This window comes from Microtus pennsylvanicus, chromosome 1 (genome assembly GCF_037038515.1).
Source record: "Microtus pennsylvanicus isolate mMicPen1 chromosome 1, mMicPen1.hap1, whole genome shotgun sequence".
Taxonomy (NCBI): Eukaryota; Metazoa; Chordata; class Mammalia; order Rodentia; family Cricetidae; genus Microtus; species Microtus pennsylvanicus.
The window spans coordinates 101,211,685-101,236,921 of record NC_134579.1 but is presented as its reverse complement, the minus strand read 5'-3'; the positions used below and the strand labels follow the sequence as shown (position 1 = coordinate 101,236,921).

Sequence of the window (25,237 nt, the reverse complement as noted above, 5' to 3'; positions counted from 1 at the left end):
GACCCAGCCGGGGGTCCTGCAGCAGCAGCCCACACAGGCGACTTTACACACACAGCTCCGACGCCAGCTCAGGGTGGACCAGTGAGCCAGTTGCAGGTGGCTCAGCCTTCCCCGCGCAGGCACAGGCGCCCAAAAGCGGCCGGGTGACAGCAACGGACCGGACCAGACTGGCGCGTGCGCAGCACAGCTAGCGGTCTCCCTCGGCCGTGCCGGTGGGCGCCTGCGGAAGGTCATCCGGTCCACCAGGGGGCGCGGAGCCAGGCGCTCACTCTGATTGGCTGCGGCCGCGTGACCCGGAAGTGGGAGCGCTTCGGGGGCTCGGTGTGGTGACCGCGGCTGCAGGTTGGAGTCTCGGAGCCAGAGCGCGTCGCTGGGATGAACGCTCCTCCGGCCTTCGAGTCGTTCTTGCTCTTCGAGGGCGAGAAGAAGTAAGTTGGTTGTCAGCCCCGGCGGAGCGCCGCACAGCTCCCGCCCGGGGGAAGCGAGGCGGACTGTGCTTTGGCGCATTCTGTCCCGGGCGCGTCCGCCGAAGTAGGCGGCGGTGCGAAGTCTCGCCGAGTGCGTCCATTTTGCAGTGGGAAAACTGAGGCTCGGGGACACTGAGTCGCTTGCTCCAGACACATAGGAAGTGGCTGGGACTGTATTCGAACCCAGAGCGTCAGGCTCCAAAGCCCTTTCCCTCTGGGCATTCTCTTCACTAGTCTGCAACACCATCATCCACGCTACAGTGAGGGCTTTGGAGCTCTCGACCCGCTGGTGGCGAACGCCTGTGATTCCAGCACTGGGCGACTGAGGCAGGAGGATCATGATGGCAGCGGTGAAGGGACGGAGTCACAGCTGCCTTCTCACTCAGCAGCCTGAGGATTTCCTTTAGATTTTCAGGGAATCGTGGTTTCCTTGCTAAAAATAATGTTAGGACTCGACGGTTTAATGAAGTAGGACTGGTGATTTTTTTTTGTTTGTTTGTTTTTCAAGACAGGGTTTCTCTGTGGTTTTGGAGCCTGTCCTGGAACTAGCTCTTGTAGACCAGGCTGGTCTCGAACTCACAGAGATCCGCCTGCCTCTGCCTCCCGAGTGCTGGGATTAAAGGCGTGCGCCACCACCGCCCGGCTTGGACTGGTGATTTTTATCAACGATTATATATATTATTTTTTCCAAGATTCTGTAAGTTTGGAGTCTGTCCTGGAACTAGCTCTGTAAACCAGGCTGGCCTTGGACTCACAGAGGTCCGCCTAGCTCTGCCTCCTGAATGCTGGGATTGAAGGCGTGCGGGATTGAAGGCACGCGTCACCACCGCCCGACTTGTTTCTGGTTTTTCAAGAAACCCTGTCCTGGGGGTGAGGGAAGAAGCAATCCCATGAGGGTCCCTGATGTATAGATAATGGGCCATCTTGGCGTAGGTAAAGAGGGGTCCTTGTTTGGTCTTTGTTGTGCTGGAGATAGAACCCAGGGTCTAGCCCCTGCCGGGTTACTGCTTTATCACTAAGCTACAGTTTAGCTTTTTTTTAAATTTTATTTTATTGTTTTCTTTTGGTTTTCCAAAACAGGGTTTCTTTATGTTGCCCTGGCTGTCCTGGAACTTGCTCTGTAGTTCAGGCTGGCTTCAAAGTCACAGAGATCCTCCTGCCTCTGCCTCTAGTGCTGGGATTAAAGGTGTGTGCTACTACTGTTTGGCTCACTCCAGCTCCACCCCCCCCCCACACACACACTTTAAACATTATTGATGAGGAGATGGTTCATTGGGTAATAGCTCAAAGCATTTACTGAAGACTCAAGTGTGGATCCCCAGAACCCGTGGCACACTTGTGCGGTCTTCCAGTGCTCCTCCAGGGACATGAGACGTCGGACAGGAGGGTCAGCTATCATGGTGTATCCAGGGGCAAAGAGGAAGGCAAGGATGATTGAGGGTTTTTCTCTGCCCTCCTGCCTCAGTTGCTGGGATTACTGGTCTGAACTATCAGGCAGGCCTAGCTTGTTTGTTTGAATGAGGAGTGGTAAGTATGAAACCCAGAGCCTCACACATTCGAGGTAAATGGTCAACCACCAAGCCATCCCAGAGCTCTCAGAGGGTCCTTTAGGGGTGAGCAGATTGAAGGGCTTCCAAGGGCTGGACCCCATAGCTCAGTGGTAGAGGGTTTGCTTAGCCTGCTTGAAGCCCTAGGTTCAATTCCTAGTACCGCTGGATAGTAGGGCTTGCAGAATGATGGCCTTGGGTCCACCTTGAATTGTGTGGGGGGGGGAGGGTTGGAGGCTAGGGGTCTCCTGGTTCTTTTTGTTTTTTGTGTGTAGCCCTGACTGTCCTGGGATTTGCTCTGTAGACCAGGCTGGCCTGGAACTAGAGCTCTGCCTGCCTCTACTCCCCAAGTGCTAGGATTAAAGGTGTGTGGCCGCCAGCACCCAGCTCTTTTCTGTCTTCTAGGAAAGAATTTAGTCAAGAGCTAGTTTAAGGCAACTAATGCATATGTGGGAAAGAGCCTTGTGTCTTGGTTTCTGGGGTAGTGGGAACAGCCCAACTGCAGTCTCAAGGATGTTTGACCACAAAGGGGGCATTCTGACCCCCCCAGGGGACGTTGATTGGAGGATCAGTGCCAGCATCTCAAGGGCTGGCTGGATGTGGGCTCAGGAAAGCAATCTCGCTCAGCTTTTGCCTGTCTCTTTCTAGAATCACCATTAACAAGGACACTAAGGTGCCCAATGCTTGCTTGTTCACCATCAACAAAGAAGACCACACTCTGGGGAACATCATCAAATCGTAAGTCCCAGACCAGAGGCCTGGTATCACAGGGCTCTAAACTGATGAGCATGTGTCCTGTAACAGTCTCTCCTCAGCTTGCTGATACATCAGGGCAGATCCTTTCTTCCAGCCTGGCGCTGAGTTCTGCTCACATGGGTCTTGTGTAGTGTAGGCTGACTCACTACATAATGGAGGATGACCCCATTAGGGACTCCTGAGCCTGCCTGTACCTTCCCATTGCTGGGGCCCTGAGCTTCGTGTTGGCTTATTTGTGTAAGACTTTGCAGGGACCCTCAGCAATTGCCTCTTGGTCTTTTGGCTAAAATCAAGTTCAGGGGACTCCAGCAAAGCCGGTTTTCATTTTAAACGGGCATCAAGAGGTCAACAGGTGATGAGTATTGTGGCAAACACCTATAATTGCCACACTTGGGGGGCAGAGGCAGGCAGAGCTCTTCTGAGTTCAGGGTCAGCCTGGTCTACATAGTGAGCACCAGTAGGGGCACCTCCTACATTTGATGGTTTGCTGAAGCCTGCAGCTCCTTTTCTTTATCTTCCAACTTTGTAAAAACTTGTGGTTTTGTCCCTGGGTGTGAGTGCCAGCGCCAGCGCCTTTTTAGGTCAGACGCATTGAGTTCTTTGGAGCTGGAGTCACAGACAACTCCCACCTCATAGGTGCTGAGAACTGCCTTGGGTCCTCTCCAAGGGCAGTGTATACAGACACTCTTTAAGTTAAAAACAAAACAAAAAAATATAAAAACTTAGGAATGCTTTGCCTACATATGTCTGCCACCACATGTGTATGCCTGTTACCCGTGAAGGTCAGAAGGCCCCAGAGCCCCTGGAACAGGGATACAGGTGGTTGTTGGCTGCCACATGGGTGCTGGGAACCTCTTAATTGCTAAACCCCTTCTCCAGCCCAACCTGCAGCTTAAAGAATAAACGTATGTGCACATGCCTTTAATCACAACACTCAGGAAGCAAAGGCAGGTGGGTATCTCTGAGCTCAAGGCCAGCGTGGTCTACAGAGTGAGTTCCAGGACAGCCAGAGAAACTCCGTCTCAAAAAAACCCCCAAAAATGAATGTACATCTTGTGAGTGTGGTGTCTGCGTAGGCGAGGAGAGGTTGTTGGATCCCTGGAGCTGCAGTTACAGGCAGTTGTGAGCCACTCGACAGGGGTTCTGGGAACCAAACCCAGATTTTCCACAAGAGCATAGTGCTCCACCACTGTGTGGTTGCTCCAGCTCAACCTGTAACTCTTCAAGGGTGTGTTTCCTGCACATAGGCCTGTGTAGCATAGGGTGCCCTTGCATGCCATAAGTGTTGGATCCCCCTGGGACTCTTAGTTGTGAGTTAAAGAGCAGCCATTGCTCCAACCCCGTTCTACAACTCTTCAGATGTATGGCAGGGGCCAATTAGAGCCCGTGCCCTTAGGTTCTTCATTTCCCTCAGCTTTGTGGGAAAGGGCCATGTGTGTGGATGCTGCCTGGGGATCATCAGAGCCTGGCCCTCTCTTCCCACCTGCTTGCTGTACCTAGGAATGGGGCCTTGTATTCTGGTCGCTTCAACCCTGGCCATGTTTTGGCCTAGGTGCGCTCCACAGGCACTTTCGCAGGTTCTCAGCTTCTGTGATGAAAGATGCCATCACAAACTGGCTCCCAGCCAAGGGCCTTGGTCTCATAGATAACATGGTTTCCATGTGGCCTTAAGCCTCTTTAATTTGATTTCCCCTCCCTTAGTGCTGGGCGGGAGCCTTGAGCCTCATGTCTGTTAGGCCCCAGCCCTCTGTATTTTTTAAAGATAATCTAAGTTGGCTAAGGTGGCCTTGGGCTGACGGGCCTACACCACACCACCATTCTCACCCATTTACACTTGGGGGCAGGGAGCTACTCTGGTTAGAAAGCCTGCCAGGGTCGACCTCCCTCACAGTCTCTGTTTCTCAGACAGCTGCTGAAGGACCCACAGGTGCTGTTTGCCGGCTACAAAGTCCCTCACCCCTTGGAGCACAAGATCATCATTCGTGTGCAGACCACCCCAGACTACAGTCCCCAGGAGGCCTTCACCAACGCCATCACAGACCTCATCAGTGAGCTCTCTCTTCTGGAGGAGCGATTCCGGGTGAGGAGCTGGGCTGCGTGGTTCAGCAGTAGAGCTGCAACCCTCCCACCAGAACCCTCCAGTGAGGGGCTGTCATCAAAAATCTCCCCTCTTTGCCACTGGCTTCTCTAGGTCATAAAGCCTCTGAGATTGTTCACCACAGGGTAGGAGGCAGTTATCAGGGGCCCTCAGTGTGAGTCACACCTTTTGAGGTTTTCACCCGGCTGGGCATATCCTACTTGGCTCCATCCCCAGCCCTCAGCAGGCCGGTGGCTCAGAGCAGGGTAGGTAGAACCTGCTGAGGCACCCAGAGCCTTTGGTGACTGGTCTGCCTCATGTATTCTCTGGAGTACAGGTTCTTGGCCACACAAGCAGGGGACACTGGGGTCATTCCAGTGCAGTCACTGCCTTTGTCTTCTCTCTTCAGGTGGCCATCAAGGACAAGCAAGAAGGAATTGAGTAGGGGCTAAAAGGAGCATTGCCTACTGTGTGTAAGGCTGGTGCCTGCACCCTCAGGGCCTTCTCAGAACCCCATGATGATGACAGGCACTCGGCTCTGTAGCTGGACCCTCCTGCTCTGTACATAGACTGACTTTTCTAATAAAGTATATAGCGGGCCCCACGACTGCAGCGAGTGTGCTCTCAGACTTACTTGATGGTGGCAGGTGACCTGTCGGTCACACAGAGGCCCTAACCACAGGCTGAGGCAGAACTTGGGGCTGCTGGGGAGGCGGAATGGCGAAGCAGGTTTTGGATCTCTGCAGCCTCAGCTGCTGGGCATGCCTGAGGTAATCCAGGCAGGAACTCCAGCGAGGCCTGTTTCCACTCAGCTTCCACCGGCCTCCAGTCCACAATAGAGAATTTAATAAAAATACTCATTGGTACAAATTCCTCTACCACTAGCCCCAAGTTAATAAGCCGTGTCCCTGGTCCACTGCTCTGGGCAAGCTAGTAACTCCTCCAGATGGACACGATGTTGGAGTCCGTCAGAGCAGTGAGGTAGGTAAAGGCTGCATTGGCCACTACTGTGTTTATCATGGTCTTGCTCACTGGTTGGCCCAGTGCCATTGGCTGAGGCCACTTGAGGATCTGAGGGGAAAAAAGAAGGCACTAGGCTCCTGCCTACCCAACAGCAGCCCAGGGTACTAGGAAGAGTGTGCAGGGTGCCCAACAGTACCTGGGTCGGGGCCTGCAGAGTTGTTACTGGTGGAGGCCGCTGCTTTAGCAGATGTTCAACATCATAGATCCACACACTGCCTTCCTCATCTCCACACAGCACGAGGTTTTTGTCTGCCAGGACAAGTGGGGGCCTAAGATGGGGCCGGGTTGGGATGGGAAGAGGGGATGCCCACCAATGGGGTAAGCAGGCTCACCAGGACAGGTGCTGAGTGAAAAGTAAGCCAAATTGGTGGATGACCACTGCAGCCGGGCCAGGAGGACCACAGGCAACACAGACTGGCTGCCCCGGCCTGCCCATGTCTGCCTCCAGCTCCACAGGTAGATGGTGCCCTGTCCACTCCCTTTGGAGGCTGCAGGGAGAGGAGATGTGAGCCCAGGCCGGCTGTCGCCACAACCTCCCTGCTCTCCAACGGGTGCCTCAGCACCCCGAGAGTGAAGTCCCAGCCCAAGCTGTCCCAGCCGGGCTCACTCACCCACAACATCTTCGTTCACAAAAGCCAGCCCGTCCACTCTCTGTCCCTCAGAGTCCTCAGAGAAGATGAATTCCACTTCACACACCCTGCAAAAGACATTAGCCTTACCCTTGCACAGCCATGTGCTCACCCAAGGGGCTGCCTGGTCCTTGGCCTAGAGACCTTTAGCTTTGTCCTGAAGGGGAGCCACCTACTGGGGGTGTGAGTAGTCACAGGAGTGGAGCACAGGCTCACAGGGGAAGACCCAGTACTGCAGGCCAGATGCTTTCAGTGCTGCTCCTCCTCCTCCAACTAAGGACAGCAGCTCCGGAAAGGAGGGGCTCACTGGCTCAGGAAGTAGATTGCTATGCAAGTTTGGTGCCCCAAATTTGACCTCCAGAACCCAGGTCAAGGTGGAAGAAAACCCAACTCCAGAAAGTCCTCTAACCTCCACACACGCCCACATACACACTCAATGGCAAAACCCAAAACCTGATCTGTATAGTGAGTTCCAGGCCATCCAGGGCTACATATTGAGACTTTGTCTCAAAAAAGCCGGGTGTGGTTCCATCAGGGAAGACAAGGGCCTTCTGGCATCTTCCCAGAGGGCAAACTCCGGCTAGGACATCCCAGGATGCTTGAGACCACAAGGCATGGGGGAGGTCAGAATCTGGAACTGCGGATGTAGCTAAGGTAACTCCCAAGTATGACAGATGAACGGGGAACCTATGTCCACCAAGCAGCGGGATGCCACATCGGCATGCTTCTGCTGCCCCCCCTGAGAGCAGTGAGTCCTGTCAGCACCCCGAAATCCTTTTGGGGCTGTTCCTTATGCTGAGACTGCCACTCAAAGCATAGGCAAGTGTACTTAAGAGCTCAGGGAGCGGTGCTTGCTGCCAGGCCCAACCATCAGAGCTCAGTCCCTGGGAACCACATGGTGGAAGGAAAGCACCAACTCCTACATATTCTCTGAGCTCCACGTGCATACTGTGGCATGTGTGTCCTGCTACACAAGTAAATCAGTAAGTGTAATAAACATTTACAGGAAGGAACTTGCACCTCACTCTGCTGTTTGACGCTGGTCTCAAAGAAAGAATGCTAATGAAGATGGACCTGGAGAACAGGCAGTGTCCCTGGGTCTCTTTCTTTTTCCTAATGTTGCTACACTGTATGGCACACACCTTTAATCCCAGCACTTGGTAGGCAGAGGCAGGCAGATCTCTTGAGTTTGAGGTCAGCAGCCAGGGCTACACAGAGTCCTGTCACCACACACACAACACACACAATAAGGCCAAGATGGCTTGGGTTGACAACACCACACAAACCTTGTGACGAGTTGGGGGGGTCCCTGGAACCACGTAAAGATGGATAATATATTTGGAACCACGTAAAGATGGATAATATACTAACTAGAGATTGCTCAAGTGAGGGGAGGCAGGAGGCAGCTCCCCCAAGGCCTCCCAGATTGCTGCCTCTCTGGATTTAGGACAGTTTTAATATTCAAACCCCATCTCTACTCATGGGCTTCTGTGACAGAACAAACCAAATTCTCCTGATACCATAGCCCACAAAACTCAGTGCCGAGCCGGGCGGTGGTGGCGCACGCCTTTAATCCCAGCACTCGGGAGGCAGAGGCAGGCGGATCTCTGTGAGTTCGAGGCCAGCCTGGTCTACAGAGCTAGTTCCAGCACAGGCTCCAAAACCACAGAGAAACCCTGTCTCGAAAAAACCAAAAAAAAAAAAAAAAAAAAAAAAAACACCTCAGTGCCGACTGCCTGGGAGCCTCCCTCCGTGACATTTCCATCTGCCAAGCCAAGGTGGTCCATGAACTTTCCCCACTCCTGGCTAACTGCACACTGCTGTCCTCTGGCAGCTCCAGGCTCTCTGCAGAGCAGTTCTGTCAATCAGTCACCAGGCTGCACCCTCAGGACATGCCCCTTTGAAGTTATTCCCAGGGCCTTGTTTTCCACACAAGAGCTCCTGCAGCCCAGACTAGCCTCCAACTCTCACAGAGCTGAGGACGACCTTGAACTTCTGATGTTCTGACCCTCTCAATAGCTGAGATAGCAGGCACAGGCCAGCACACCTGGTTTACGTGGCGCTGGGAGCTCCGTGCATCTCAGCGCTCTACTGACTGAGCTCCAGCCCCAGCCCTCATATTTACCGCCACGTCCCCCTAGGACAGGAACCCTATGCTGAGTGGTCTCAGGTCTTTCCACATGGACAGATAGCCACAAACCATCATCAGACTTGCTTCCCTGCGTACATCCTATCTCTACTTCCACGATCCCTGGGCTACCTCACTGCCTCTTCCTCACAGATGGGGACACCATGCTAGTGGGAGGGTCACACTGCTGAGTGACAGGACTGGGGCTCAGGCAGTTGTCTGTGATGTGGTAATTAAGAGAACAGCTCCTGAACAGAGCTTCCAAGGCAGCCCAAGCAGCACTGTGATGTGCCCAGGGACCCCGTGAAGCCACGACACCCAGCTTGGGGGCCAAGCTTTCCAGACATTCCCGGCATCCTCACCTCTGCTTCTGGGGCTGATAGAGCCGAACATCCCAGCAGCAGCAACCTCCCTCGCAGCCAGCCAGCAGCATGTCATCCGGGCAGGAGGCCACAGGGCAGAGGCGCAAGGGGGTAGAGCTGCAGCTGAGTACCAGGAGCTGGCTGCCAATGCAGGTGTGGAAAACCATAAGCTGTGGGCTGCAACCGTCACCCTCGGCAGCCCGCCCATCTCCAGGCCCGTCTACAGCCTCACCTAGCCTGGAACTTATATTCGTGGTCGGGCACCCCAATGTCCCAGAGGATGATCCGTTTGTCGTAAGAGGCAGCTGAGGAGGGATGGAGGAAAAAGGTAGCCCCGAGACGTTCCCGCCCCTCTTGCAGGCTGAGTCTGTGGGGTGGGTCCCTCAATCAACTAATCACAGGCAGGAAGAGCAAGCAGACTGTGGCTAGGACGAGAACTCAGGAGCCACGACCCCACAGTCCTGCCTGAACCCAGTGTGCACAGCATCACAGCCGTCTGTGCAGCACATCTGCCACCTTCGCTGGGCTCACCACACCCCAGGGGCAGGGTTATCTCCCCTGGTCCCAGGCAGAGAAACAGGAGCCTAGGTTGCTAGGAAACTTCAAGGCCAAATAGCATGCTGGAATAGAGATCCTGGTTGGCCAAGAAGCTAACTCACATCTGACCAAAGCCATCTGTACCCAGCATCCTGTGAACCCCGTCACCCCCAGAAAGAGACACAGGGCACCAGGGCAGAAAGCCTACGATGCTGAGGGTCTTACTGAAGAGGTGGCTCTCGTGGGTGGGGCTGAAGCAGAGGGTGGCAATGGCCTTCTTATGGGCCCGGATAACACTGCAGCAAAAGCCTGCACGCACGTGGAGCAGCCGGACCATGCCTCGCAGGCCTGCAGCAGCCAGCATGTTCCAGCGCTTCTTGTGGCCTGCCTGTGTGGCCACCGTCAGGGCTGTCCAGGCCACTGAGAAGAACTCCTGACAAGGGGGTGGGAGGAAAAATGGCGGTGAGCAGGGAATGAGGGGCAACCTGCTTGGAGGGCTCACCTGGGGCAGCAAGTCTCAACGACAGAGAAAAGCTCCCAGAGGGCTGTGGACGGCGAGGAGCTGGGGGGAGGGCTCCGAGGCAGAGCACTCACAGTGGGCCCGAGACCCTGGGTTCCATCCCCACCAAAATAAAGTCACGAGGAACAGAGTGAGGGTTCCTGTCCCAGGACCCGGCAGTCTTGGAGAAGAGGGCCTGGCACTCACCTCGCCTGGCACCTTGTATTTATGGAGCACGATGCCTGTCTGGCAGTCTATCACACAGACAGCTTCTCCGCCACATGTGGCTACAGTCTGGGACGTGGCCCCCGAGTGCCCTGTTTTGTGTATCAGCCACATAAACATCTTTCCTGCAAAGTTCTTCCCTAGAGTCCCTTTTCCTGGCCTCCACGACAATTTCACTATTATTATTATTAGAGGTAAGGGGATAGAACCCAGGACCTCACACATGATAGGTAAGCGCTCTACCACTATACTACATCCACATGGCCTTTTTACCTTTAAAAAAAACAAAACAGTGGTTGTGTACTGTGTCATGTGGGGGTATGTGCACATGAGTGCAGGTGCCCACAGAGGCCAGAAGAGGGCATCAAATTCCCTGAAGCTGGCGTTACTGGAAGTTGTGAGCCGCCCATGGTGGGTACTAGGAACCAAACTTCAGTCCTCTACAAGAGCAGCAAGCAATCTCAGCTGTGTCTCTCAAGACCTGCCTTTTTCTTATTTTGCAAACAGGGTTTCTCTGTGTGTAGCTCAGGCTGTCCTGGAACTCATTCTGTAGACCAGGCTGGCCTCGAACTCACAGAGATCTTCCTGCCTCTGCCTCCAGGCTGCTGGGATTAAAGGTGTGCGCCACCACCCACTTCCAGCCCTTTCTTTCTACCCTAAAGCCAATCTCACTGAATTTCCCAGGGATCTTTTAATCTGACTCCCACTGAGCATCACTGTGTGGCCCCAGCTTCCCACTGCCCATCAGCCCCAGCACGCACCCTCCTCCCGGGCAGGCTCAAAGGCACAGGCCCACAGCTGAGTCTCCAGATCCTTCGGGCTGTTGTTTTTGCTATGGCACTGCAGGAAGTGCAGGGGTTCCAGGCGTAGGGCAGCCTGTGGGGGTACAAGCGGTTACAGTTGCCACTTGCCTGCTCCCTCCAGCACCCTCCCTCTGAGGACCGAGGAGCTCACCTGGCTTCCATCAGCCTCCACAGGTGCACCCTCCATCTGGGCTGCTGAGGAGAAACACGCTCGCTTGGTGGAAGGGAGGTCAAGCGGGACGTTATCTGGCCGTTTTGAGGCCACTGTTCCGGCCTGTGGAATGTGGGGGACTTGTATCCATGCCCCAGGGGTTTCCTCCCTTGGCTACAGGCTCAACTACACCCTTCAAAAGAATGAAGTGGAAAGAACCGAGCCATTGTCAGAGGGGAGCTTGGCTTGTGTTTAGGACTGGACACTTAAAATGTTCTCCAAGGGTCAAAGGTTGAAAAGCTGCATCACCAGCCTGCAGCCCCACTCAGTACAGTGCAGGGGAAAGGACTTAGCACTGGGAGGCGTCCCTTTGAGGGGACACAGGGACACTGGCTGCCACAAGGTTCACACAGATTCTTACTCTGGGAGCTCACACTATCGACAGCCTTGGAGCCGAGCAGCTATGGACTGAAACAATGAGCCAAAACGAACCTTTCCTTTCCATGAGCCGCAGCAAGGGCTAGCTAACACACTCGGGCATCATCTGAGCTCACGCAGAGACCCTCTGCATCCAGCTCACCTGAGCTCATGCAGAGACCCTCTGCATTCAGCTCCCCTGAGCTCACGCAGAGGCCCCCCTCCGTTCCAGCTCAGGAAGGCCCAGTGGCCCTCACAGCTGGGTGGAAACATACTCACCCTGAGCTTGGAGGCAGCTGCAGCCTGTGGAGGCTCCTTTGGTATATCCTTTGTTATGTTGGCTTCCTGTACCCTGGTCCCACCTGAGGTCATCAGTTTCTCGGCAATCATCCGCACCTGGGTGGGGTCAGGCCTTTAGCAGGCTGAGCAGTCTCTGGTGCCCCTAGCCTCTCCTCATCTGGTCCCAACCTCTGAGCCATCTCACTCCTCTCTGTCCCCCAATCCATCAGAGTCAGGGACGTCCCCAGGACAACCAAGAACCAGGGAAGCCAACCCCCAGCACAGTGTCCCCCAGTGACACACCCGCCATTGCGTGAACTCGCTGAGAGACTCGGGGCCGTAGTGCACATCCCTGACTGCAGACCTCACGAAGTCAGCCTGGAGTTTGTCAGCAGCTTCCTCTTCAGGGCTCACAGTGGCCATGAACTTCTCCCAGTGAGCTGTGACCTGGCAGAAGAGGGACCCGATCCAGCAGGGCCAGTCCAGCCTGGGTCTCCTGGCCACACACAGCACCGCCACCCTATCTCTTTCTGGGCACAAAGTGTGTTGACCATACCAGTTTCTGGAAACTTCTGCAAGCATAGCCTCTTATTCTCTACTAGCAATACCTAAGTCACATGAGTTGAAACCAACCTGGTTCACCTGGGCAGACTGGTAATTCCAACACTTGGGAGGCTGGGGTGTCAGAGTCCTAGGTCATCTGGACTATATAGTAAGACCTTGTCTCAAAAAAAACCCAGCTGTTCTAGCCTCCTGGCTATACGCCTCGGAGACAGGGCTTCCAAATGCGAGAAGCAACAGAACCACTCAACACACCAGACTTGCAGCTGTCAGGGTAAGATCTCTGTTACACACACCCTAAAAATCCACTTCTGTCCCCCCTCAATGTCCTGCTGACGTGGCCAAGGCCCCATCTCCATCAGCTTTCCATCACCCTTACCCGGTTGGTCAGCTCCCGATCGAGGTTCTCCACCTGTGAGCAGGTGGAGGCTGCGTCCTTGCCATTGACCTTACGCAGCTTGGGCAGGAGAAAGGAGACTTTCAGGTTGTCATTGACCTAAGGGTGGAGGAATAGTTGAAAGGCAGGAGTAGCGGTGCGGGCCTGGAATCCCAGCATTCAGGGAGACTGTTCTAGGGATGCTCCAAGGTTGGATGCTAGTCTGGGATACACAGTGAAGTGGAAGCTGGCCTAGGTTATAAAGCAAAACTTTGTCTCAAACTAGCAAAACAACAAAACCCCAAACAGGGTGGGTACCCAGCCCAGTTGAGGGATTGCTGTCGTAGCATGCTCAAAGTCCTGAGCTTGATCCCCAGTACTGCATAAACCAGGCCTGGTGGAGCATGGCCACCTCTGGAGCTCAGAGGCAGGAGGATCAGAAGCTCAAGGCCATCTTTGGCAACTTAAGACAATTTGAAGCCAGGCCGGGCTACATGAGACCCTGTCTCGCCCAAGTCTGCCCCAGAGTCCTGGTCCTTAGCACTTAGCACGGACCCCCTCTCACCGTCAGGAAAGGGTTGCCTTCCAGGTTGAGTTCCTCGAGGTTCGGAAACTGGCTCAAGGCAGTTACATCCCCCAGCTGGTTGTTGGCACAGCGAAGGATGCGCAGTTGAGACAGGCCCAGGTGGGCAGGCAGTGTCTCCAGCAGGTTGTCAGAGAGGTCAAGTTCCTTCAACTGCTTCAGACGTCCCAGGAGACTGGGGTCCAAGTGCTCTGACCGCAGCTTCAGTCCCGAGAGACTGGGGGGAGGGCAGAGATGAAAAGCTCAGGAGGCTGGCTGGGCAGACCCTTTCACCAGTTACCCCCATCTGCCCTAAAGGGATTTGCACCAAGCAATCTCTTACGGGTAAGAATAAGCCTGGGGGGGGGGCGCTGGAGAGATGGCTCAGAGGTTAAGAGCACTGGCTGCTCTTCCAGAGGTCCTGATTTCAATTCCCAGCAACCACATGGTGGCTCACAACCATCTGTAATGAGATCTGGTGCCCTCCTCTGGCGTGCGGGCATACATCGAGGCAGAATGTTATATACATAATAAATAAATAAATCCAAAAAAAAAAGAATAAGCCTAGGCTTATTTTTTTTAGACTTGACTAGCCTGGAATTCACTACATATATTAGGCTGGCCTCAAAACTCAAAGAGATCCAATCCACAACTCACTGTGTAGTCCAGGAAAGCCTTGAACGTACTGCCTTTATCTCACCCGGAGCAATTCAGGTGGGAAGGGAAGCCTATGGAGACTCCAGCTTTCTTTTAGTCTGACAAACGCTCTACCAACAGAGCTGCAACTGCAGCTCTAGCCTCCCCCACTTTTTAAAAAAGATTTATTTAATGCATACTTGTGTTTTGCCTGTATATATTCTGTGTGAGGATGTTGGATCCCCTGGACCTGGGGTTACAGACAATTGTGAGCTACCATGTGGGTGCTGGGAATTGAACCCAAGACCTCTGGAAGAGCGGCTAGTTCTCTTAAACTGCTGAGCCATCTCTCCAGCCCCCATCTCCCCCACTTTTCAGATTACATTTTTATTTATTATAGTGCATATGTGTGTGTGGTATGTGTGTCTGTATGAATGGACGCAGTCCAAGGCGTGGGTAAGGAGGTCTGATTTAGGGATTGACCTCAGGCTTGGTGAAAGGCATCTTTACCCAGCACTTGGGAGGCAGGCGGATGGTTGTAAGTTCGAGGCCAGCCTGGTCCACAAAGAAAGTTTCAGGACAACCAGGACTGTTACACAGAAACACCCTGCCTCGAAAAACAAAAAAGATAAAAGAAAAAAAAAGTTTTCTTTTTGAGACAGGGTCTCAACCCGTAGCCCAGGTTAACTTCAAACGCATGACAGTCGCCCTGTGCGGGGGGGGGGGGGGGGGGGGCGGGGGGCTGAGTGCTAGATCTCGTAACGACTTTAGAACCTTTAGAACCTAAGGCCTCCTAGTTCCCACTTGAATGTTTTTTTCTCGTTCCTGCATGCTCCTTCTGTGGTACTCACTTCCTCAATATCCCAGAGAGTGCTGTCTTTCCACCCTCCGCAGGGCTAAGTGAGCTCACTGCAGGTCCACCTGACCCTGGGCTGAGGTTACCAATCGTTTCGCATCACTGTTGGTCGCGAGACACAGGCTTGACAGGGACCCGAAACCCCACTAGCAGAATAACGTGAACAGGCAGGGACGGGAAGGGATCTGAGCCTTGCACCCCGCCCATCAGGCGACCCATGGGGGGAAAAGAATCCCGCAGGACCCCTCGCCCCGATCCGCTTCAACACCGCTATAGATCTTACTCTAGACTCCGGATCTTCCCCAGACTGTTGGTCTTGGGTCGCCCGCGTTGAAAGAGCAGCCGCTGCGTAAGAGGAGCCATAGATATCCGAGGGCTTAGCCGAACCCGCGCCTCCACGAAGGCCGGTAACTAACGCACGCAGCCACGGAGCCCAGGAGATGGCGCGCAGCAACCCCTTAAGAGTCCGTGGCGACCGGAAGGAAGCAAAACGCCTGCTTGCCGCGCTCCCTGCCTCCGGTCTCCGCGTGCGAGGACTACAACTCCCAGCGGCCCCTGCGCGTCGCGCTTGCGCTCTGGTTACTTGGAAGGCTCTATGGCGGCTACAACGGCAGAGGCTGCGGTGGTTGAAGCGACTCAATTGCAGGTTTGCGGCTGCAAGGGCATCCGGACCTGTCTTATTTGCGAGAGACAGCGCCACGGGCCCCCGCCCTGGCAGATCTCCCCTCAGGTACGGATTGGGGAAAGAGTCAAACCCAGAAAACAGTTTTCCTCTTTATGGGAAACTGAGACCCAAGCTTGCCTGTGAAACGGGCGGGGATCAAAGCCTCGCGGTAGGGGAGTCGCTGGGAGCGCTCACAGCTTTGTTATTCACAACAATCAAGAGGTGGGCGCTCCCTAAGTGCCCTCATCTGAAAACGAATGAATGAGCGGGGAAAGCTGCTTCACGCCGAGATTCCTGCGTTTGAAAAGCGGTGGTAGGAGACCCAGAAGTTTGTAGCCAACCTCGGCCACGCAGCAGTTTGAGGAGGGGTCTTGGAAGTAGGGAAGCGGCAATGAGACATCACCTCTGTGACTTTTAAGTGGGGAGTGGCAACAGACTTGGACTTCATACCTGGGGTGGGGAAATTCTGAAGAGGTTTAAAAGAACGCTCCTTTAAAAAGTCAAGCTTTCGAAGGATCTTTGGGTGAGGAAAGTGGAAAGCCAGTGGGGAGTGTCTCTCTTGGTGCTAAAATGTCCAACAGGTTGTGAAAAAACCGGCGTGGAATGCCTCACAAGTAGTCTGATCACATGATCCAGCATGTTCCTGGATCTATATGCAAACGAAAGTTTTCTGTTTCTGTTTCTTTGGTTAGAGGCCCAGGGTCCCCTCCAAATGCTAAGATTATAGGCATGTGTCACCATATCTGGCTCCGAGCAGCAGTCACAGCAACCAAAGGGTGGCCGCTTCCCAAGTGTTCATTACCAATGGTGGTGCTGGCCTGGGATCTTCTGAGTTTTGACCTGGCAGCTGAAAGCAGGAAGCTTGGGAGTAAAGACAGCTGCCCCTACATAGCAAGTTTAAAAACAGACTAAACTACATAAGACTGTGTCTCAAAAGAACAAAGGAAAGACAGACACAATAAAGTGATGAATTATTAAAAAATATCTGTGATATATACACAGTAGGTTGTTATATAACGTTGGAAAGGAAGGCAGTTCCGACATAGTTATGTGTGGACGTGATGCCAAATGAAAGAAGCTAATCACTGGCTGGGGTGTGGCTCAGTGGTAGAGCCCCTGCCTAGAATCCCCCAGTGAGAGGCTGGGGTGTGGCTCAGTGGTAGAGCCCCTGCCTAGAATCCCCCAGTGAGGGGCTGGGGTGTGACTCAGTGGTAGAGCCCCTGCCTAGAATCCCCCAGTGAGGGGCTGGGGTGTGGCTCAGTGGTAGAGCCCCTGCCTAGAATCCCCCAGTGAGGGGCTGGGGTGTGGCTCAGTGGTAGAGCACCTGCCTAGATCCCCCAGCGAGGGGCAGGAGAGATAGCTCAACGGTTAAAAACACGTACTGCTCTTGCAGAGGACCTACATTTGGTTCCTAGCACCCAGACCAGGTGGCTGACAACTGCCTTCATAACTCTAGGTCCAAAGGGATCTGGCTCCCTCTTCTGGCCTCTAAGGGCACCTGCAGTCACATGTACATTGCCACACACAAATACACACATAAAAACATAATTTGAAAAAAAAAAAAGAACTTGAAGAATGCCCTAGTGAGGGTGGGATGTAAGATGTAACTCAGTGGTAGCGTGCTTGCCTAACGTGCTAGGCCCTGGGTTCTGTCTACACACACACACACACACACTCACACACACACACACACACATAGCCATTCCAGCAGGAGAGATATTGTGTGTGCAGTCTCTCTTATATGAAGTATCTAAAGTAGTTAGAATCATAGACACAGAAAGTAGAATGGTGGGTGTCAGGTTCTGGGGGAGAAGAGAATGGGGAATTAGTGTTTAATGGTATCTGGTTTCAGTTTTGCAAAAGAGAGTTCTAGGGCTGGAGAGATGGCTCAGTGGTTAAGAGCATTGCCTGCTCTTCCAAAGGTCCTGAGTTCAATTCCCAGCAACCACATGGTGGCTCACAACCATCTGTAAAGAGGTCTGGCGCCCTCTTCTGGCCTTCAGGCATACACACAGACAGACTATTGTATACATAATAATTAAATAAATAAATAAATATAAAAAAAAACAAAAGAGAGTTCTAGAAGTGGATGATCATGGCGGTTCTATACCAGTGCCCATTTGCTTACTCCCTGAACTGGACAGGGAGATGGTTAAGACACTGAATACGTTTGTCCTACAAGGTCCTGGGGGCTGGGTCTCATGGAGCCCATGTTTACTCTCTAGTGAGAGATGGCCATGAGGTCCTGATTGTCCTGCTCTGTGCATGAGAATAACAAACGTATTGTGCAGTGCTGGTGATGGAGCCCAGGGCTTCGTGCATGCTAGGCAGGCACTCTGCCAACTGAGCTACCGCCTCTGATCTCAGCTACCCACCTCTTTTTAATAATAATTTATTTGCTGGGCAGTGGTGGCACACACCTTTCATCCCAGCACTTGGGAGGCAGAGGCAGGAGAATCTCTGAGTTTGAGGCCAGCCTGGTTTACAAGAGCTAGTTTCAGGACTGGCTCCAAAGCAACACAGAGAAACCCTGTCTCAAAAACAAACAAACAAACAAAAAAGAATAATTTTATAAGCACTGGCATTTTGCCAGCACGCATGTCTGTGTGAGAATTTCGGGTTCCCTGGAACTGGAGTCACAGACAGTTGTGAGCTGCCGTATGCGTGCTGGGAATTGAACCCCAGTTCTCTGGAAGAGCAGCCAGTGCTCTTAACCACTAACCCATCCCTCCGGTCCCTAAACTGACCTTTTTTTTTTAAATTTATTTATTTATTATGTGTACAACATTCTGCTTCCCACACACCAGAAGAGGGCGCCAGATCTCATTACAGATGGTTGTGAGCCATCATGTGGTTGCTGGGAATTGAACTCAGGACCTCTGGAAGAGCAGTCAGTGCTCTTAACCTCTGAGCCATCTCTCCAGCCCCTAAGCTGACCTTTTTGAATGAGTTTCAGCTACTACTCCTCTCCGGAGGCAGGAGCTGGGCTGAGGAAGGTGAGAATCCCTGGCTTCCAACAAGCCTTGTCCAGCCCCTGGCCACCAAGACCACAGCCTCAGGGTTGGCCGACTTCTCAGGCTCCCGATACAGCCTGTGTCCTTTTGTCCTCTTGACCCTGAGAGCAGGTGGTACCCACAATGCCAAAGGAAGAGTGCCCACATCCCATTAATTCAGGGATGAGAATCCTACTGCTCCAGAGGGCTGCAGGCCTGGGGCTGCGGTCTGTCTGTGTCGTCCCAGGGGCTCCAGACACCTCTCCAAATGGCCTTAGTCCCAAGAAGAGCATTGGAACCCCAGAGGCCAGAAGATCCTGGGGACCTAAGGCACATGTGGGTATCATGGGTCTTTGGGGGTTCTGGGGTGCTTCTGTTTGGGGTGTGGGTGTGCAGGTAGATGTGTACACATGGAGGCGAGAACAACCTCAGACACCCAACTTTTTTTTTTTAAGACAGAGTCTCTCAGTGGCATAGAACTTACAAGTAGGCCAGGCCAGCTTGATCTTCTCATCTCTGCCTCCCCTGCTCTGGGATTGTTGGTTTTGGGGGACCGAACTCAGGTCCTGGTGCTTGCAAAGTCAGCAGTTGGCCGGCTGAGCCACCATCCCTCCCTCCTGTCTCTGTTTACAGAAAAAATACCATTTCCTTTACTGCCCGGACACAGGCTGGGCCGTGGGGCCCCAGGACTCTGACTTTGAAGGTTGGGCCTTCCCGTTCCCGGGAGTGACACTGCTAGAGGACTTTGTGACCACAGAGGAAGAGGCTGAGATGGTGCGGCTGATGGACACTGACCCCTGGAAGCCCTCTCAGTCTGGGCGGAGGAAACAGGTATGGTGGCCCTAGCTGGACCAAGGGGCAGCCCCTGGGTGGCCAGTCACAGGGGGCGTGGGCTTCCTCATCAAGCAGGGCCGCGGCTGTCTATGCTGCTGTCTCGTTGGTTGGGAGCGATGGTGGTAATTATGGTCCTGCCAGGCTCCATCCATCCCAGCCCGTCCCTTATCTCTCACTCATTCTATGTCTGGACTCTTGATAGGCCCTTAGGGACAGTGGTACCCCTCCTCCTGTTTCTCCTCTTCCTCATTAGCTCCCCCTCACCCAACTCCCACAATTTAGTCAGCTCCTGCAGCAGTGTCAAAGGTGCTCTTCACCCTCTGTTCCTGGCATCGGAGTGTTTGATTAGAGCTCCGGGGACATCAGCCAATTAGAGTTCCCTTCAGGTTTCTCCCTGAGCTGGGACCACCCCAACTACCCACTTTCCCCTGACCCTCAGGACGAACTCTACGGCTTCCATGGGGACCTTGTTCTCTTATCCACCTCACCTTGTGGTTGTACCTGTCCCTTCTTCCTCCATGAAGCCCCCAGCCACACGGTCTCGGTCTCATAGAACCCACTTGCCATGTGGATGAGCTTCTGGTCCTCCTGCCTCTGCTCCACAAGCGCACGCTGTACTGGTGGTAGGCACTACTACACTGGCATTGCTTCTCCAAGACAGGGTCTCTCACGCTATAGCCCATCTGGCCTTGAACTCCAGGCAGTCCTCCTGCCTGAGCTTCCAAGGTGCTGGGATTGCGTACACGCACCAGCACCAACCACGCCCAGCTTGCGGTTGGCATTTCCTAAGATGAGCCCCTTCTCTTTTCCTTCCTGTCTCTACTCCAGGACTACGGCCCGAAGGTCAATTTTCGGAAGCAGAAACTGAAGATGGCTGGCTTCCAGGGTCTCCCCAGCTTCAGCCAGAAGGTGGTCCAGAGAATGGGTCTCTACCGGGAACTGGAGGACTTCCAGCCCGTAGAACAGTGTAATCTGGACTACAGCCCAGAGCGGGGCTCGGCCATCGACCCCCACCTGGATGATGCCTGGCTATGGGGCGAGCGGCTGGTGAGCCTCAACCTCCTGTCGGCCACCGTGGTGTCCATGTCCCGTGAAGCCCCCGGCAGCCTGCTGCTCTTCTCAGCCCCCTCCATGGGACCTGATGCTCCCGAGGGCAGCGTCGGGGCCCCTAGCAGGTCTGTCCCCTGCCAGGAGGTGGAGGTAGCCATCTCTGTGCCCTGCCGCTCTCTGCTGGTGCTCACGGGGCCTGCACGGCACCAGTGGGCCCATGCCATCCACCGCAAACACATCAAGGCTCGCCGTGTCTGTGCTACCTTCAGAGAGCTGGCCAGCGAGTTCCTGCCCGGGGGGAAACAGCAAGAACTGGGGCGGGAGCTGCTGCAGGCTGCACTTTCCTTCCAAGGAAGGCCCGTGTGAGCACGTCCCTGGGGAAACGTGGACACAAGAGCTGGCACCGGCCTGGCTGGAAACACGGCTCCAGCATAACCATTAAGGGAGCGAACACGAGCTCTCCACAGCTCATTAGAGTCATTGGTTTTTGGATTTTTTTTTTTTTGAGACAAAGTCTTGTGTAGCCAAGGCTGCCTTCAAGTGGATTCTGTAGCCAAGGAAGACCTTGAATTCTTGATCCTTCTGCCACCACTTCCAGAGTGCCTGGATTCCTGGTGCGCATCTGTCAGGCCTGGTTTTATCATGGTTGTTTGGTTTCTCTTCTTTTTGAGCAGGGTCTCTGGCCTAGACTGGCCTCGAACTCCCTTTATAGCCAAGGATGACTTTGAACTTCTGATCTGCCTTTACCTCCTGAATGCTGGGGTTGCCAGTGTGCACCCCCACGCTCAATTGTTTTTGTTTTGTTTTTGTTTTTGTTTTTTTAGGTACTGGGATAGAACCCAGGGCTTCCTGCTTGCTAAGCAAGCGCTCCGCCAACAAAGCTATATCCTACACTGTTGGGTGTTTTGAGACAAAGTCTCATGTGGACCAGGCAGGCCTGGACTCACTATGTAGCCTGTGACCCCAGATGTCATGAGCTTCACATACCCCGCCTGGAGCTGGTTCTGATGGGCCTGGATCGTGGACGTTCTTTGGATTATTTAATTTGTCACAGTTTGGAGGGATCCGGTCTTTTAAAACCTTAATATCCGGGAGAAGCAAGAAGGCTCCATGGGTAAAGGTGCACCACCAAGTCTGAGTGCCTGAGTCCAGTCTTTGCCGTCCACACGGTAGAGGGAGAGAACCAACTCCTGAAGTTGTCCTCTGGCCTCCACACACTCATTGCCCCTCTGACAAACTTTATAATAAAAGAGAAAACAGAAAAACTTTGTTGCCATGTGAAATGCTTTTCTCCTTTTCCCATCTCTGTGTGAAGGAGTCGCAGTTACTTTGTTTTTGTTTTAAGACAGGGGGGGGGGGGTGTCTCTCTCTCACTGTGGAGCCTTGGCTGGCTTGGAACTTTGTAGACCAGACTGAAATTCTTCTGCCTCTGAGTAAGTGCTGGGATTAAAGATATACACCATTCCACCATGCCCAACATTTTTCCTTTATTAGATAAGTTCTCCATTTGTAGCCCAGGCTGGCCTCAAACACTCAAACATTGACCCAGGGATCAAACTTATTTTTTAAAGTTACATTTATTTATTTATTTTGTTTGTTTATTTATAGGAGTAGGGCACATTGGGTGGTGGTGGTGCACCACTTCAATCCCAGCACTCAGGAGGCAGAGGCAGGTGGAGCTCAGAGTGCTAGGCCAGCCAGGGCTACAAAGAGAAACCCTGTCTCAGAAACAAACAGAAAGGAAAGAAAGAAATTCGAAATTGCTGAGCAGGGTATATGTGGAGGACAGAAGGCAGAGAGCAGGCCAGGGCGGGTGTTGGGCGTATTTGGCTGTCCTGAGGCTCTGAGGACAGAGCACACTGTCCTGTTCCCCCAGAAAAGGGTCACAGTCAGCCCTAGGTTGGTTTCTTTTAAGATACAAATTTTGGGGTGTATGTGTGTTTCTGGGTGTGCAGGTTGCCACATGTATGTGGGTACACATGCATTTGCTGTGTGCATGTATCTGGGGGCTAGAGGTCAACAGCTGTGTTTATTATCATTGTTGTTGTTGCTGTTTCAAGACAGGGTTTCTCTGTGTAGCCCTGGCTGTCCTGAAACTCACTCTGTAGACCAAGCTGGCCTCGAACTCAGAGATCCACCTGCCTCTGCCCCCGCGTGCTGAGATTAGAGGTGTGTGCCACTACTGCCCAGCTACATTCAAATTTATTTATCTTGGTGTATGAGGGATGCGTGAGATCAGAGAACCATTTAAGCGAATCAGTTTTCTCCTTTCCTTGTGTTGGTTCTGGGGCTTGACATTAACCTTGACAGCCAAGACCTTTACCATCTGAGCCATGCCAGCAGCCCAGCTACTGTTGTTCAGGTGCCATGCATTTTGTTTGTAAAACAGGGTCTCTCATTTGCCTGGAACTCTCCAAGTAGGCTGAGCTGGCAGGCACTAGGCACAAAAACCTGCCTTTCTCCTCGTCGCTAGCTCTGGAATTACACCTGCTCCATATCCAGCTCTGTGGGCTTTGGGGATTGAAATCATGTCTTCATGGTTGCAGGCCACGTTATTCACTGACTGAGCTCAACTTCCCAGCCTCTGTTTTAATTTCTTATTTTTATTTGGGAAATTAGCATATTTATGGGTGTTTTGCATGCATATATTATCTGTGGGCTATATGTGTGCAGTACCCACAGAGTCCAGAAGAGGACACTGAATTCCGTGGACCTGGAGTTAGAGACATTTGTGAGTTTCCTTGTGGGTGCTGGGAATCAAACCGTCTCCTCTGAAAGAGCAGCCAGTGTGCTTAACCACAGAACCATCCCTCCAGTCCCAGCAGGTCTGTTCTTGCTGATACCTCTTAGAACTAGCTGAGAGTCAGGGACTATCTAGGAAGTCTGTACCAGGACTGAAGAAAGCCCTAAAATGGCCCTGTGACAGGCAGCATGGTTTCCTTCTGATTCAGTGAGCCTAGGGCCCAACAGAGTAAACAGGCTTCCAGACAGCCATGACTGCTGCCCTGCATTCTCTTATATAGAGTAAGATGAGGGAGTTGGGAGTGAAGCCCAGTGGTAGAGCCCCTGCCTAGAATCCCCCAGTGAGGGACTGGGGTGTGGCTCAGTGGTAGAGCACCTGCCTAGAATCCCAGTGAGGGGCTAGGGTGTGGCTCAGTGGTAGAGTCCCTGCCTAGAATCCCCCAGTGAGGGGCTGGGAGGGTAGCTGAGCTGTAAAAGACTCCTTGTCTTGTATGTGGTGGCCCTGAGGATAGAGGCTTGAATGAGTCACTGCATGTGTGGCCCTTTCTGCATATGTAATAGAACAGTTCTCCCAGCCCTGCCTGGTGCTTTCCAGCACTGGGAAGGTCCCCTGGCAATGACACAACTTACCTTAGGAACCACCTGCTATGGATCAACTAGAGGCTGTGACATAAAGACCTTCTGGAGGAAGGAGGATCGCAGGCTAATCTGGGCCTAAGCATTGCCAGCTTCCACTTCGCCCCTCCAGCATGGCTGTCACGGCAGGCATCAGGCTGGGTGCTAGATCACAGATGGGTCTGAGGCACTAGGGTCCTGTGTGCTACAGGAAGGCGGGTCTCCATCAGCCACCACAGAGTGGCTTGTGCTTCCTAGTACCTTAAGCCATCACCCACATGTCCCTTCAAGATTTCTCAAGCTTTCTGGTCCAGGTTGGGTGGCCTGGGTCACCTGTTCTGATACTCTGAACCTTGAACAAGGAGAGCCCATGTGTGCATGTCGTACTAACTTGGAAGCGTCTGCTCTGCAGGCAGAGTAAGAAGGACTGACTACCAGGGGCAAGGGCATTCGCAATGATCCCAGCACTTGGGAGGCAGAAGCAGGAAGAATGACTCCCAAGCCAGCCTGGGTTATGTGGTGAATTCAAGGCCAGCCTGAGCGACACAGTGAGACGCTGTCTCAAACAAACACCGCTTTTCTTTTCAGTGCTGACCTGCTCAGGGCTGGCAAACCGTGCCTTTGCTGGTTGGCCAGCCTTCACTTCCAGGCTGTACCCTGCTAGAGCCCAGCCTAAGTCAACCTCACAGGCAAGCTGTTTCAAGTGTGGCCTAAATGGTCACGTGGCACGGTATTGCACTACACTTCCTCCGAGGTTATCCTCCATCTGCCAGCAACCTGGACACTGGAAATCACAATGCCCACGTGCGGCTTGTCCTCTATGTCACACCATGGAAGTCCAGCATCACCATAGGTAAGTGAAACTGTGCCAGCCTTTGAACTTCTCAGGCTTGCAGAGATGCTGCCCAGACTTGGTTTATCCCGTAACCCTGTCCAAGCCTAAGGTAAAGCTGCAGGTAGCAGGTAAGTCCATTACTTTTATTCTCATTCGGGCCTTAGGTTCCCCTCAGCCATTTCAGTTACGGGGGTAGACGGGACCCGTTCCTCCCCACTTAAAACTTTGCCACTGCCCTGCAGGACAATTTTTTCTCATTCTTTCTTAGTGATACCTGCTTGCCCAGCACCTTTACTGGGTGGAGATATCCTTAGCCGCTTCCCCAAAGCTTTGTTCCACTTCTTTGTTCCACCCATCTCCGAAACTGTATTTTACAGGTTCACTCCTCCTGCCAGATGTGTGCCCAGGCCAGCCCACAGGGGCTCTACACATACGTCAGTCTCTACACCAGCTTCGTGGACACCAACTGGGCAAAGATTGGCAGCTTCATTTCACGCATATGCCTACTCATAAAAAACTCCATTATCTCTTAACACTTGTGGACACTTTTATAGGATGGATAGAAGCATTTCTGGTCTCCAAGGAAACAGCAGATGTGGTGGCTCAGGGTCAT

At 53.2% G+C, this 25,237-nt stretch overlaps 3 protein-coding genes across 4 annotated transcripts; 2 read left to right on the top strand and 1 right to left on the bottom strand.

The window, feature by feature from the left end:
* The first annotated feature begins 282 nt into the window (after positions 1 to 282).
* Polr2j (RNA polymerase II subunit J) lies at positions 283 to 5,454 on the top strand. The gene is made up of 4 exons (XM_075976601.1): positions 283 to 428; positions 2,663 to 2,752; positions 4,676 to 4,850; positions 5,257 to 5,454. Exons 1-4 carry the CDS (start codon positions 376 to 378, stop codon positions 5,290 to 5,292), a joined length of 354 nt encoding a protein of 117 aa, XP_075832716.1. The 5' UTR covers positions 283 to 375; the 3' UTR covers positions 5,293 to 5,454.
* Lrwd1 (leucine rich repeats and WD repeat domain containing 1) lies at positions 5,443 to 15,416 on the bottom strand. Its single transcript, XM_075976562.1, has 15 exons — positions 15,175 to 15,416; positions 13,403 to 13,637; positions 12,841 to 12,957; positions 12,204 to 12,347; positions 11,901 to 12,017; positions 11,205 to 11,327; positions 11,012 to 11,126; positions 10,233 to 10,342; positions 9,752 to 9,959; positions 9,222 to 9,294; positions 8,990 to 9,130; positions 6,482 to 6,567; positions 6,203 to 6,358; positions 6,007 to 6,119; positions 5,443 to 5,918 (listed from the first exon to the last, which is right to left on the bottom strand). Exons 1-15 carry the CDS (start codon positions 15,252 to 15,254, stop codon positions 5,778 to 5,780), a joined length of 1,959 nt encoding a protein of 652 aa, XP_075832677.1. The 5' UTR covers positions 15,255 to 15,416; the 3' UTR covers positions 5,443 to 5,777.
* A 58-nt stretch (positions 15,417 to 15,474) lies between these two features.
* On the top strand, positions 15,475 to 21,675 carry Alkbh4 (alkB homolog 4, lysine demethylase). 2 transcript variants are annotated; one of them, XM_075976578.1, is made up of 3 exons: positions 15,475 to 15,621; positions 19,182 to 19,379; positions 20,211 to 21,675. In XM_075976578.1, the coding sequence occupies exons 1-3, from the start codon at positions 15,487 to 15,489 to the stop codon at positions 20,796 to 20,798; spliced, it is 921 nt and encodes a 306-aa protein (XP_075832693.1). In that variant the 5' UTR covers positions 15,475 to 15,486; the 3' UTR covers positions 20,799 to 21,675. The 2 variants fall into 2 exon arrangements, with proteins under 2 accessions (XP_075832693.1, XP_075832703.1); XM_075976588.1 differs by having other exon boundaries at positions 15,485 to 15,621; positions 19,216 to 19,379; positions 20,211 to 20,910.
* The last annotated feature ends 3,562 nt before the right edge of the window (positions 21,676 to 25,237 follow it).

Excerpts from the sequence above, each read along its gene's own strand:
- Polr2j (XM_075976601.1), top strand. The coding sequence starts at position 376 with ATGAACGCTCCTCCGGCCTTCGAGTCGTTCTTGCTCTTCGAGGGCGAG. Across the intron at positions 429-2,662 it reads CTCTTCGAGGGCGAGAAGAA|AATCACCATTAACAAGGACA; the intron begins GTAAGTTGGTTG and ends GTCTCTTTCTAG. Across the intron at positions 2,753-4,675 it reads CTGGGGAACATCATCAAATC|ACAGCTGCTGAAGGACCCAC; the intron begins GTAAGTCCCAGA and ends TCTGTTTCTCAG.
- Lrwd1 (XM_075976562.1), bottom strand. The coding sequence starts at position 15,254 with ATGGCTCCTCTTACGCAGCGGCTGCTCTTTCAACGCGGGCGACCCAAG. Across the intron at positions 11,328-11,900 it reads CAGCTGCCTCCAAGCTCAGG|GCCGGAACAGTGGCCTCAAA; the intron begins GTGAGTATGTTT and ends CACATTCCACAG. Across the intron at positions 10,343-11,011 it reads TGAGCCTGCCCGGGAGGAGG|GGCACTCGGGGGCCACGTCC; the intron begins GTGCGTGCTGGG and ends TACACAAAACAG.
- Alkbh4 (XM_075976578.1), top strand. The coding sequence starts at position 15,487 with ATGGCGGCTACAACGGCAGAGGCTGCGGTGGTTGAAGCGACTCAATTG. Across the intron at positions 15,622-19,181 it reads CCTGGCAGATCTCCCCTCAG|AAAAAATACCATTTCCTTTA; the intron begins GTACGGATTGGG and ends CTCTGTTTACAG. Across the intron at positions 19,380-20,210 it reads AGTCTGGGCGGAGGAAACAG|GACTACGGCCCGAAGGTCAA; the intron begins GTATGGTGGCCC and ends TCTCTACTCCAG.